Genomic DNA, 13225 nt, shown 5'->3' with positions numbered 1-13225 from the left:
ATAGCCCACGACTTGAATCCCCCAGCCCTTGGGAAGTTAGGACTATAAATATTTATAGTGAGACCATGTCTCAAATACCTCTCTCCGCAAATAAAGAGTACACTTAAGCCTGGTGGTAGTGGCGCACGCCTTTAATCCCAGCACTCGGGAGGCAGAGGCAGGCTGATCTCTGTGAGTTCAAGGCCAGCCTGGTCCACGGAGTGAGTTCCAGAACAGGCCCCAAAGCTCCAGAGAGCCCCTGTGTTGAAAAACCAAAACAAGAAAAAAAAATACACTTAACAGCAATGCCTGGCACGTGGTACTGCGCAGCCTGAGTTGCTGTCATCTTAAGAATGTAGAGAGGAAGTAGAAGAGAAAATGAAAATTGATGATGACAGCAGGGTAAGGCAGGCAGGGGAAAGCAAAAACAGAGGATAAATTCCAGCGTGAGACAGGATGGGAGTACATACGTTTCAAGGAAGCAAGTAACACAAAAGCCCAACAGTGTGATGCTGAAGAAACAGGCAGGGCCTCTAACTTGTGTGAAGCCCTAGGTGGCCACTGAAGAAAGCAGCTGCTTCGTCAGTGCTTTGAGACCATTCAGTTTGCTGAAGGGTAAAGAAAGTTGTGCTCCTCTTATTGCAAGGCCTGGCCAGCTGTTGTGGCTCTCACCTATAATTGAGGAAAATCCATGAGTGTGAAGCTATCTTGGGCTGCATAGGGAGCTCCCAAGGAACTTAAGCTACAGAACAAGCTAGGACCTTATCTCAAAACAAAACACCAGCATCAAAGCCAGAAATAGTCCTGGTTTGCTGTTAAAATTCATAGATAGTTATAGGTTTTCCAGAATTATAGAGAGCAGAGCCTTAGGAGTAGGAAGAAATACACACACACATATTATATACTGTCTAAAATACAAAATCAGGTCTCTAGACTCTCATTTCTTTATCTCTAGAGATGCCTTACGCCTCGGGGAACTTTGATGTTTTATACCGTAAAGCTTTAAGCGGTGCTCTTTCTAGACCCATAGAAAGCAGGGCCCGTGCATGGTTGGTTGGGAAGCCTCTCTGTGACTTCTAGTGAATGTGCTCATATAGCCAAGAAGCGAAACTGACTCAGTCCTTCATTCTGTCTGCCACCCTCCCCACCCCCCGTCTTTCTAGGCCTTGACCCTTCTGCAGGGAAAGATGCTGCTGCCACCTGTCTGTTCCTCCTGAACCTCAGGTTTTCTACCACGTTGCCCCATGGAGGACATGCCCCTCTCAATCAGTTGCTCTGACTGTCAGCGCCACTTTCCCAGCCTCCCAGAACTATCACGGCATCGAGAACTGCTCCATCCATCCGCTAATCAGCACAGTGAGGAAGCTGACAGTGTTCTATCCCAGCGGAACCACGAGCCTGGTCTTTTCCCTGGTACCACCTGTGGCAAGGATTTTACTAATCCCTTGAGCCTCCAGAGCCACATGAGGACTCATGCTCCCGAGGGCCTCCAAAGGCACAGGCCCCTACATGCCAAGGAAACTACTTCACACCATCAGAGTGAGACAATGGCTACTGAATCCTGGGGTCAGAGGCTTGATTCTGGGGAAGGCTGGGGAAGTCAGACAAAGCATGGACGAGAGACACATGAATGTGACTCTGGAGCAGATCCCAGGACAGCTCCAGGGACTTGGGAAGAGCCACCGACCAAACAAAGAGAAGGCTTAGAAATGCAACCAGATCCTAAAGAAAGTGCAGAGGACTGGGTATCGACCACCAATTCTGACGGAGCGCCACCGCTCCCCACTCCAGCTAGCAGCCTCCTTAGCAATTTGGAACAATATTTGGCTGAATCAGTAGTGAACTTCACAGGGAGCCAGGAGTCCACTGAGCCTCTTCCTGCTGAGGAGGAGCGAAGATACAAGTGCAATCAGTGTGGAAAGACCTACAAGCATGCTGGGAGCCTCACCAATCACCGCCAGAGCCACACTCTGGGCGTCTACCCTTGTGCCATCTGTTTTAAGGAGTTTTCTAACCTTATGGCTCTGAAGAACCACTCACGACTCCACGCTCAGTATCGGCCGTACCACTGTCCCCACTGCCCCCGTGCCTTCCGGCTCCCTCGGGATCTGCTGGAACATCAGCAGTCCCATGAAGGGGAGAAGCAGGAACAGCCGTGGGAAGAGAGAGAGATGCCTACTACGAATGGACACGCAGATGAGAGGAGCTGGAATCAGCTACCTAAAACACAGATGCTGAACGGCTCTGGGGAACTAGAGGACGGTAGCCAAGAGGAGTATCGACCTTTCTGTTGTAGGGACTGTGGCCGGACTTACCGCCATGCAGGTAGTCTCATCAACCATCGAAAGAGTCACCAAACAGGAATCTACCCCTGCTCAGTTTGTTCTAAGCAGCTATTCAATGCAGCTGCTCTGAAAAACCATATCCGTGCTCATCATAGACCCCGGCAAGGAGCTGGAGAAGATGGCCAGTCATCAGTGTCCTCAACTGCCCTTATGTCAGCCGAGACTACCCAAAAAGAGGAAGAGGTCCTCGCAACCAACCTGGACCATCGTCCCTATAAGTGCAGTGAGTGTGGTCGGGCTTATCGCCACAGGGGGAGCCTGGTGAACCACCGCCACAGCCATCGGACAGGAGAATACCAGTGCTCTCTCTGTCCTCGGAAATATCCCAACCTTATGGCTCTGCGCAACCATGTGCGCATCCATTGCAAGGCCACGCGCCGAAGTACAGACCCAGGGACTGAGGGTTCCCCTAGCCCTGTCAAGAGGGAACAGCCTGACCCAGTGGGAACAGAAGCAGCATTCCCCACAGATCAGGGGCGGGTATACAGACATGAAGAAGAAACCACCAGTATTCCCCCAACGGCAGATAAGACAACGCCACAGATATGTAACATTTGTGGGATGTTCTTTGAAGATCTCAAGAGTCTGGAGCATCATGGCAGGATGCACAGGGCAGGAGAAGGAGAAAAGAACAGGACAGACAACACCAGGTCACCACCTAGAACATTTGCTTGTCGAGACTGTGGAAAGAGCTATCGCCACTCGGGCAGCCTTATCAACCACAGGCAGACCCATCAGACAGGAGACTTCAGCTGTGGGACCTGTGGCAAGCATTTCCATACTATGGCTGCCATGAAGAGCCATTTACGACGTCATAGTCGGCAGTGGAACAGGAGGCGTCAGAAACAGGATGGTACTGGTGAGGAGGAGTCCAAACGCCCACCTGCGGGCACCTGGACTCAAAAGTTGGAAAATGATGAGGGCCTGGAGTCTTCCCAAGACCCTTTGGGAGAAAGTCCTTGTGGGACTGAGGGCCACCTAGAGAGGGGTGGGGACTGCTTGCAGGCAGGATCCAAAGACAGCGAATATGGGCTTGGAAGGGATGAATCCTGTTTCCTGGGTGATAAAGAGGACACTGGTACCGAGGAAGGACTGGAAAAGAAAGAAGCCTGTTTTCTTGACCACTTGGACATCCCAGGTGATGAGGAAAGCATTGAAGCTGGCTTTTGTGACAGCCTCCCTGGGGTGGATAGTGACCAGAAACCGGGCATTTGCCAGTCTGACTCCTCTCCCCCTGCTGACAGCGACACTGTCTGGAAGGCCGAAGTCACTCACACGTGTTCTGATTGTGGGGATTCTTTCCCCCAAGCTGCCGACCTGCTGAGCCATAAGTCCTGCCACCCTCCAGGCATCTACCAATGCTCTCTCTGTCCAAAGGAGTTTGATTCTCTGCCTGCCCTGCGTAGTCACTTCCAGAACCACAGACCAGGGGAGGTGGCCTCAGCACAGCCCTTCCTCTGCTGTCTGTGCGGAATGATCTTTCCTGGGAGAACTGGCTACAGACGCCACCTGCGCCAGGTTCATGGCGCTTCTGGCATACCTGAGGGCTCAGAGGAGGAGGAAGAAGGCACAGCGGAAGCAACCTCTACCCACAGTCCTCCTCTACAGCTCTCAGAAGCAGAGCTGCTGAATCAGCTTCAGCGGGAAGTGGAAGCTCTAGATGGAGCAGGTTATGGGCACATTTGTGGCTGCTGTGGTCAGACCTATGATGACCTAGGGAGCCTGGAGCGTCACCATCAAAGTCAGAGTTTCAGCAATATGACCGAGAACGTTCCTAGCCACTTGGAAGGATCGGGTGATGCTGTAGAAATGGTTACAGATCATGTCTTTGAGAGTACAGTGACCTCTGTTTCAGAAGAGGGTGGGGACACACAGTCTGAGGAAGGAGCAGGTGGCACAGTTGCAGACAGCCTTTGCATGCAGGCTGGTGAAAGCTTTCCCAAGTCCCATCCCCGCCCTTTCCAATGTAACCAGTGTGGCAAGACCTATCGCCATGGGGGCAGCCTGGTGAACCACCGTAAGATCCACCAGACAGGCAACTTCATCTGCCCTGTCTGTTCCCGCTGCTACCCCAACCTGGCTGCCTACCGGAATCATCTGCGGAACCACCCTCGCTGCAAAGGTTCAGAGCCCCAAGTGGGGCCTATCTCAGAGGCAGGAGGCAGCAACGAACCCCAGAATGTGGCAGAGGCAGGGCAGGAACAGGCAGTCGTAGGGCAGCTCCAGGAAGAACTTAAAGTGGAGCCCTTGGAAGAACTGGCGGGAGTGAAAGAAGAAGTGTGGGAAGAGACCATGATAAAGGAGGAGGAGCTGGAGCAGAGGCTGGAGACGGCAGAGAAAGGCTGTCAAACTGAAGTTAGCTCTGAGCGGCCCTTTAGCTGTGAAGTGTGTGGCCGAACCTACAAGCATGCTGGCAGCCTCATCAATCACCGACAGAGCCACCAAACTGGCCACTTTGGCTGTCAGGCCTGCTCCAAGGGCTTTTCAAACCTCATGTCCCTTAAGAACCACCGGCGCATTCATGCAGACCCTCGGCGTTTCCGCTGCAGTGACTGTGGGAAAGCCTTTCGCCTGCGGAAGCAGCTGGCCAACCACCAGCGGGTCCATACTGATAGACGGAGGGGAAGGGGCACCCAGAAACTGACTCGTGAGGATCGGTCTTTTAGGTGTGGGCAGTGTGGCCGGAACTACCGCCATGCTGGCAGCCTCCTGAACCATCAGTGCATCCAGGAGACAGGCCAGTACAGCTGCTCCTTCTGCTTTAAGACCTATTCCAACCGCACAGCCCTGAAAGACCATCAGAGGCTGCATTCTGATAGCCGGAAGCGGCGGGCACCCCGGAGGGGAGCAACTGTACGTTGTACCCTTTGTGGCTGTGGCTTTCCTGGCCAACGATCTCTGGAGCGGCATCTGCAGGAGCACAAGGAGACCAAACTAGAGCTGACCAGTGGCCAGGGAGACCTACACGATGCTGAAGGCAGTAAGGAGAACCTTGCTGATGACTGGGGAGTGGAGGGCAGACCAGAAGGTACTCAGTCAGTACCGCAGCTGGAGCTTGGAACCAAGAGGCCTGGGGAGCATAGTCAGAGTCCCAGCAGGCCAGCACGATCAGAAATCACAGAATCTTTATCTTGGGAAGTGGGGAAGGTAGATGGGTATCGAGGAGAAAGGGGACAAATGACTCACAATGGTGCCTGGGTTCCTCAGGATCAGTTAGCCAAGACAGAAGGCAAGTTGGAAGATACTGTCTCCAAGAATTCTTGTCACCTCTCTAAGAGCCAGTCCAATGAGTCTACCGCAAATTATATGGATAGCCAGGATGGTGGAGACAGCAGCTTTCAGCTCCAATCAGAGAGCCACCCCTCTTGCAGCCAGTGTGGAAAGACCTATCAACCTGATGGCCTCTTGAACCCCAGCATTGACAAGAAAGTCTGTCACAGTTGTTTGCTCTGTTCCCAAGAGATACTGAGTCCTGTGACCACTAAGATCCACAACCACATTGCCGCCCAGACCTTTGCTTGTCGTAACTGCAGCAAAGTGTTTGCGTCCCACAGTGAGCTGGCCACACACATGCAGACTCATGCTGTTGACGATAGCCAAGTGCCAGGTCAGACAGAGGAGACCAGAGAGCCACAAGCTTGGATGGCAGCAGTGGATTCCCCTGGTCCAGGGAAAGCTCAGGAGGCCCCATCCGAACCTCGTAGAGACCCAGAAGAGAATGGGGAGCCAGCTAATGGAGGACAAGGAACAAACCTCACAGCAGCTGAAGACAAGGAGCGTCCCTTTTGCTGTGCCCAGTGTGGGCGCTCCTACCGCCATGCTGGTAGCCTGCTGAACCACCAGAAGGCCCATACCACTGGACTCTACCCCTGCTCCCTGTGTCCCAAACTCCTGCCCAACCTGCTGTCTCTCAAGAACCACAGCAGGACCCACACAGACCCCAAGCGCTACAGCTGCAGCATCTGTGGCAAGGCTTTTCGAACAGCCGCCCGGCTGCAGGGCCACGGGCGGGTCCATGCCCCTCAGGAGGGACCATTCACCTGTTCTCACTGTCCCCGCCATTTTCGCCACCGAAATAGCTTCCTGCAGCACCAGCAGCAGCACCAGGAGGAGTGGACAGTGTCTAGCTCAGGTATGTGGGGTGAATGGGTTGGGTAGAGGATTGAGGGGACCCAGAAAGAGGTGGGCACACAGTGGAGAGAAACCATGGCCCTGAGTAGGTAAGGGAAGTAAGGAGAACAGAGAATCGAGTGGATTCTGAGAAGTGGCAGAAGCCTGGACGTGGACTAATGATTTTGAGCCACTGAAGTATGAATCGTGGGTCAGGAAGACAGACACTGGGGTAGGTGGGGTGGGTGGGGCAGGAGTGTGGAGTGTTGTATAGCCAAAGAGGAGTGACTGTTCTCTTTCAGTAGGCCGGGGTGTCTGGGAACTGCCACATCTGGGAACCCTGATTTAGCCAGTAATGTTTCCCAGAGGGAAGGGTGAAATGGGCTGTGTTTAGGTTCTGGTCTTTCCAAGAATGGGCAAGAAGCCAGAGATTGAGAGAGGGGGATGGGGAGGATTGCAGATTCCTGTATTGTCTTGCAAGTAGATAGGGAATAGCCTTCAGGGTTAAAGCCGAGGTGGGTCTGCCTGCTCAGTTGGTGGCGTCTAACTGGCTGCTCTCCTGCTGACTGGGCCAGTTTGCTGGCTTACTGGTCACTACTCACTCTCCGTCCCTTTTTCCCTATGGTTTGTCTCTGCCTTCCAGCCCCCCTTGGAATTGAGGCCTCTGTGAGTGGTGTACTGAGCCCTTTTGATCTTCCTTTTAGTTAACTTTTCCCTCTCCTTCTGATTCAGATCTTATAAGAACCAACCAGACTGCCCTCTCTGCTGGCACCTTCCCCAACACAGCCCTTTAACTGAAGGGCTGACTCATGGATAATTGTTTCTTTGAAGACGGGCCCATCTGAGCAGTGGCAGTCATTAGTCTAGCTCTTCCCTCTATCACAGTGAATCTCTAAGGTGGGGGGGGGTGAGGACACAGGGGACTGGCCTCCACCCACCCCACTGAAGCTGTGGAGGCACGGGGCAGTCTGTGTACTCAGCAAGCCTTAAGCTCTTATTCCCCGTCTGCAGAGGAAAATCCATTCCATCTATTGCCACCAAGGGTGGGTGTCCCTGGAATGTCTGCCCTTGACCTTTGCTGAGAAGGACAGAACAGTGATGGCTCCTGAGAACTGAAGAAATGGCTCTCAGGACCAAAGGTTTCCCAAATGAGCGAGGAGCCTAGTAACCAAGGCTGTAAAAATAATTACAGTAAGTTCCTGGGTGAGGGGGAGATACTAGGCATGGTACCTAAAAAGCCTTATACATGATGGCGAACTCTTTGACCCTGAGCTATTTATCCTGGCCTCTTGCATTTCTCTGTCTCTCAGGGCCCTGTCAGGAACTGACCATAGGTCTGAGAGGTGGCTTAGGCCTCCCTCAGTGACCTCCTCTTCTCTTCCTAGGAGCTTCCATGGCACCAGCATCAAGCAGAGGGGACGGGGACTCATCTACAGCCTCACTTCTGAACCCCTCAGCCCCGTGGCCTGCAGACCTCAACTTCTCCCTCTGAACTTCAAGTCTCCAAAGAAGAGTTCACTGAAGCTGGGGATGCAGTCACAGAGGGGCTTCATCTCCACATTCGCTCAGGATTGCTTGGGTCTCCCCATCTCCTCTTCCCTGAAGAGGACCCTGATCTGGTTTCTCTCTCAAGAGGGGGATAAGGTAGTCTTCATGTCTGTGTCCATGAAGGACCTCCTTCCCAAGCCTTTGTCACCATGTTCTTCCAGGGTCAGGCTCTGCCAAAATGCTGTGCTAGCCAGATTCTAACCCAGGAGAGGCATATTCAGAGCGTACACAGAGCGTACACAGGTGGGAAAGTTGCCTGTGGAAGGGGAGCCTTTTGCTATAGTTTGTAACTTATTTTCTAAAATCTATTTTGTAACAATTTATTTAAGTTTTAAAAAAGGAAAATTGCTCCCCATCCCCCCCCCAAAAAAACCTTTTTTTTTTTTCCACAACAGCTGCTGGTGTGGTTATGTATGACGGGTTATTTAAGGAGTCCTGGAGACACCCCTGTTGGATTGCAGAGCTTGGGGGTGGGTCATGGTCACAAGCAGAAAGCATCCCTGGGCTGGCTCATTCCCAGTCAGACAGTTGTTGGGCTTGCCTCGGGGCTGAGAACCACAACCAGGGAGGGGACGGGCTGGAGTGGAGAACTGGGTGTTGGTGGGAGTTGCCTGGCTTTTCTGGCGTCTTGTGAGTGAACTAGAGAGTCACCATCAACAACCGGCGGGTCGGCCTGTCGAGGAGAAGAAGGAAATTAATTTGGCCCCATCCCTAGAGCTTTATTACTTTTCTTGAAGAGCAGGATCCATCTTGGCCCCTGTGGTATATGGGAGACCTGAAGACCAAGAAGCTGAGACCCCTGCTGCCTACGGTCCACATGGATCTGTCTGTTGCTTACTCCACACCCCAGGCAGCTAGAGCCTGAGTGTCTTCCTTAGATGGGAGCCCGGGCTAAGGAGGAAGAACGAAGAGGGACACATACTTGAGTTGACCAGGCAACTTCCAGGCTCAGCCTCAGGCTCTGGTTCCTCAGCAAAGTAGACCTGCCAGTCTAGACTGCTGACCCAGTCCTCATAGGCAGAGAGTGCCGTAAAGACTGCAGGCCTTGCAGGACGGTGGCAGGTGTCTCCAAAGCTGTGCAGTCCAGCCAGGAACCATGTGCCCCTGACCTCGTGGACGAGTGGTGCCCCAGATAGGCCCTGTTAGGGAGCAGGTTACATTTGGTAACTTCCTGTAGCGGGTGGGAGGGGCTTGGGGCTGTAGCCTGGGCAGTTTGGGGGCCAGTTGGCAGGAGGACTTAGTTTCAGGTGAGAAGCAGGGCTAGTAACCAAGCATGGTAGAAAGGTGAGAAAATGCCAGGATAAGGGTTGGGAATTGGAACTCACCTCACATTGAGGCAGCTCACCCACGACAGTGGTGCAGACCATCCCTGGCAGGATGGGAATGCCCGTGCTCCCAGGGGCTGCGTGTTGTTGGCTACAGGCCATTCGCCCCAGGACTCTCACAGGCACTGTCTGTGGGTGGCTGTTGGCTATAAAACAAAGGACGAGACCAGATGCCTCAGTTGCCTGCAAGTCCAAGGGACCACTGCCAGAATCCCCGTTACTATGTACCTGCTCCTGGAGTCAGCCCCAGAACCCAGCCATGTGCACCGTCAGGCAGGTGGTGGTCAGCATAGGGCAAGCAAAGGGGCCTCAGGCCAGGGCCTAACGTCACAGGCTGAGCCAGCAGCAGGAGGGCCACATCATAGCCACCCTCTGGGTGGGTGTAGGCCCCATGCAGAATGAGTTGTTTCAGGCTCCATTCCTCTGGTCCAGCCCCCAGTCCTACACTCCATTCCTCTAGGGTTTGACGCCTGTTGAGAGGCAGAGTTCTCAGCACCGAGAGACACAGCTGGGGCAAGGAGCACAGAGGAGAGTGACATAAGGCTCACCCGATAAAGCAGTGAGCAGCAGTCAGCACCACCACCTCCGATACCAGGGCTCCACCACAAGCCAACTTCCCACGGTGCTTCAGTCTGGCATCCCAGGGCCACTGAGAGAGGGCTCCTGCCCGGGGGCCTTCAGTCCTCAAGGAGCCGCAGGCTGAAATGGGTGAATTACATCACCCCATTTGTTAAGTGGTCACTTAACGCTAGGACCTGTGCTGAGTGTTTCTGTATGTCAGCAGATCTTCCCAGTTGACTCTCGGCTTCATTACCAAAGGTAAGCTCTGTAACCAAAACTAGGTAGCCCACTTGGGATTCAGAGCCAACGTGCATGCTTTTAATCCTGATGTCTGACAGTAATCAGTGCCAGCCTTAACCTGGAAGTTCTCTGCCCCACTCCCCCACCCACCTACATTTCCCCAAGCCTGGACCAGCCCTAAAATCCCTAGCTAGCTCATGCTATTCTGAACACCGGAACCTAGCTTCCTTTCCTGAAATGACTTTGCATGCAATTTGCATTGCAGTCACTGCTCTGTCTCACCTCCCTGGATTTCTGCCTGGAAACTTGCAGCTTTCCCCCTGAAACCAGCCAGATTTCAGACACCCATCTGTAAAACTTCCTGGCCCCAGTGGGGCTGTTTCTATCCCTGGAGCTAAAAGGGCCTTACAAACCTAGTTCTCTGTTGGCAGTGTCTAGCTAGACATAATGTCTTGAGCTGAAGTTTGCTTCCTTGTGGCTTCTACCCATTGCCCAGGAAGGCTTCATATGGCCTGAGTGTTCCTGTACAGGCCACTCTTTAATACCATGCGCAGACCTACCTACCTACACAGCTGTTCTCATCGCTGGTCTCCACAGTTCCTGGGTCCTGTACCAGGAAAGCTGCCCCATGAACGCGGGCCTGCAGCCACGAGCTGTGAGTGGCCATGTCAGTCAGCAGCACAGGAGTGTCCTCTTCGGCACATTTTGATGTGAAGCTTATGATCCCAACCTGGACCCAGTGTCCATCAGGCTCACGGCACATCACAGGTCCCCCAGAATCTCCCTGGAGCCAGGCAAAGAAGTCACCTGAGCTCCAATTCACTACTAACCAGACGCCTTCTGGCTGTTCCCTGTCACCCTTTTCTGTGGGCCCTTGGCCCAAGACTAGGCCCTCCCTTTTCCCCTGTACTCATCAGACCTGGCAGGGTCCCTGTACCCCAGGCTGGGCACCCCCACACAGCATCCCAGGTCTTGCTGGGCTGGCCAGCAGCCGCTGGTGTAACCGATTATAGAGACAGTTGCAGGTGGGGCGGCTGATGAGACGAAGGCGCAGGTTCCGTAGAGTCCTGGAAACTGGCAACGGAGATGAAGCTGAGTCTAGCTCTGGGAAGCAGTGGGGCTGGGGCAGGCAGAGTGCCTTCTAGGCTTTCGACAGGACAGGACTTACCATTGCTGGTGTTTTGGTCCCAGCCTGTGGCCCAGCAAGAAGCTCCAAAGGGGAAGTGATAGGTGGACCGGGGCAAGCAGAGGGTTGTATGAGCTGTGGGGTGGCTGAGCTGGAGCAGGGCCAGGTCTGATCCCTGGCTGTAGTGGTTATAGGCCTTGGGCAACTGCAGAGCAGCAACTGGTACCTCTTCAGCCCCTGGGCTCAGCCCCTCCTGCTTCAGAGAACCCAGGACCACGGACCAGGAGCTCAGTTCTGTTGTGGTCACCCTGAAAGGAGAAGGGCAAGGCCCGGAGAGCTGAGTGCCAATGGGGCACGGCAGCTGGGAGAACAGCACGGGGGGGTGAGGGGGGGGATGAGCAGACAGAACCCGACTCCAGCGCACATCCCTCCAGTTCCCATTTCCTCTGGTGAGCATGAAAGATTGCGAAGGCTGAGCTGGTCATAAATGACACTTCGTTATTCTAGAGGCAAAAGAGTCTTGCAAGGTACAGGGAGAAGTCCACCCCTCAAATCGAGAGACTGAACCAAAGCACGACTCACTTTTCAAAGCAGTGAGCGGCTGTGAGGACCCAGGTATCTGCCACCAGTGAGCCACTGCAGATGTGTACCCCCTGTCGCCTGACGCTGGCCTGCCAGGGCCATTCATGAGGTAACGTGTTGCCTTCCTGAGGCTCCGGAGGGCCAGGGCCGCGCTGCCCACAGGCTGTAGAGAAGGGTGAGTCATGGTCACTGCAGACAGTGTCCTGACCTTGGGACCACACAACGCCATTCCCCCTCCATCTTCCCCAAGTACAGCCCAGGTCTCATGTCCCCACCACTTACCACGCTGAGCTGCTTGAAGACCTAGGAAGAAGAAGACAAGATGTGGAGGTGCCTTAACTGGCAGGGCCTAGGTTTGGTGGAGGGGATGAGTAGGGTCCTTATCTATGACAGGCTACCTAACCAGCCCCTCCCAGAATGCAAATATTTATATGAGGCTGAAAAGCAGCTTTTATTGGAGCCCATTCAGAGTACTCGGCCATTAATTCTCTCAGCTGTGCTCAGCACTTCTGGGCCCAAGAAGCAAGGCCCGAGATTTATCTTGGGAGCAGGCCAACCCTCCAGGCTTCTGAACCCCTAACTCCTGCCCCCACCACTGAGTCAGGGAGGTGGCCAGTGTATGTGAAGGACATTAACTTAATTGTCCCTTCAGCTGTGGAAGCCTGAGACGGTAGATTAGAGGCCTGGGTCATGTCCAAAGTAGGGGAGGCCCCAAGTGAGACTCACTCCACCCCTGCGCTAATGAATCAAACTACCTTTCCGGAGGAGGCTGACCTTTCCGGAGGGTCCCTGCCCTGCCTGAAACCCATCCCGGGCTCACACAAAGAGGCCTACTGCACATCTGAAGCAGAATTAGCGTGGACAGCTCCAAGCCAGCGGGGCCAGAGCAGGCCCGAGGTCATTCTGCAAGTAGAGGATCGGAAGGGGCGAAATACACACACAGGTGAGACGACTACATCCAGACAGAGTGATCTCAGATCCTTCCCTGCCCAATCAGGATGCCAGACTGCTCTCAAGCACGTTATTTAGCTTTTCTGCCCTTCAGTCTCCTCACCAAGATAGAACTACTGTAGGATTTAATGTATTGGCACAGGTTCTTACACAGTGCTCAGACTTGGCCCAGGAAAATCATCCATTTGACATCAGGCTATGTGTTACCTCCCCTCACCCCCCACATTCCTCCCCAACATGATACACACACACACACACACACACACACACACACACACCTAGTCAAGGATATCCAGAGGGAGACTATGGCCCTTCAGGATCCCTTACATAGCAATTGCAGTCTACTTGAATGGCTTACCCTCTATCAAGACCACAGCTCCCACAATAAGCAGCCCTGGTCCCCAGCTCTGCCTCATCCTGCTCCAGGCCACTCAGTGCTCTTGTTCTCCGAGGAGCCA

The 13225-nt window shown here is 53.7% G+C and overlaps 2 protein-coding genes across 5 annotated transcripts in view; one reads left to right on the top strand and one right to left on the bottom strand.

Moving 5' to 3' along the window:
• Window positions 1–8305, top strand: part of Znf646 (zinc finger protein 646) — a 9956-nt gene extending 1651 nt beyond the window's left edge. For all 4 annotated transcript variants that reach the window (XM_048455047.3, XM_048455045.3, XM_048455046.3 and 1 more), the window contains exons 2-3: window positions 1143–6456; window positions 7820–8305. In XM_048455047.3, coding sequence (XP_048311004.2) covers window positions 1224–6456; window positions 7820–7926 — 5340 coding nt within the window. In that variant the 5' untranslated portion in view covers window positions 1143–1223 and the 3' untranslated portion in view covers window positions 7927–8305. The remainder of the gene's footprint in view (window positions 1–1142; window positions 6457–7819) is intronic.
• Prss53 (serine protease 53) lies at window positions 8287–13225 on the bottom strand. Its single transcript, XM_085693144.2, has 11 exons — window positions 13126–13225; window positions 12099–12119; window positions 11817–11979; window positions 11277–11542; window positions 11028–11182; window positions 10673–10892; window positions 9856–10006; window positions 9536–9777; window positions 9308–9453; window positions 8905–9121; window positions 8287–8655 (listed from the first exon to the last, which is right to left on the bottom strand). The coding sequence occupies exons 1-11, from the start codon at window positions 13181–13183 to the stop codon at window positions 8636–8638; spliced, it is 1659 nt and encodes a 552-aa protein (XP_085549270.2). The 5' UTR covers window positions 13184–13225; the 3' UTR covers window positions 8287–8635.

Source organism: Myodes glareolus, chromosome 7, assembly GCF_982192425.1.
Source record: "Myodes glareolus chromosome 7, mMyoGla1.1, whole genome shotgun sequence".
Classification (NCBI taxonomy): domain Eukaryota; kingdom Metazoa; phylum Chordata; class Mammalia; order Rodentia; family Cricetidae; genus Myodes; species Myodes glareolus.
The sequence above is the reverse complement of the archived record's forward strand: the minus strand, read 5'-3'. Positions and strand labels throughout refer to the sequence as shown.

What these genes read in the sequence shown, in the direction of transcription:
- Prss53 (XM_085693144.2), bottom strand. Translation starts at nt 13,183, where the DNA reads ATGAGGCAGAGCTGGGGACCAGGGCTGCTTATTGTGGGAGCTGTGGTC. An exon ending in TCTTCAAGCAGCTCAGCGTG is followed by an intron (nt 11,980 to 12,098) that starts GTAAGTGGTGGG and finishes CCTTCTCTACAG; the next exon opens with CCTGTGGGCAGCGCGGCCCT. An exon ending in GTGAGCTGCCTCAATGTGAG is followed by an intron (nt 9,122 to 9,307) that starts GTGAGTTCCAAT and finishes GCTCCCTAACAG; the next exon opens with GGCCTATCTGGGGCACCACT.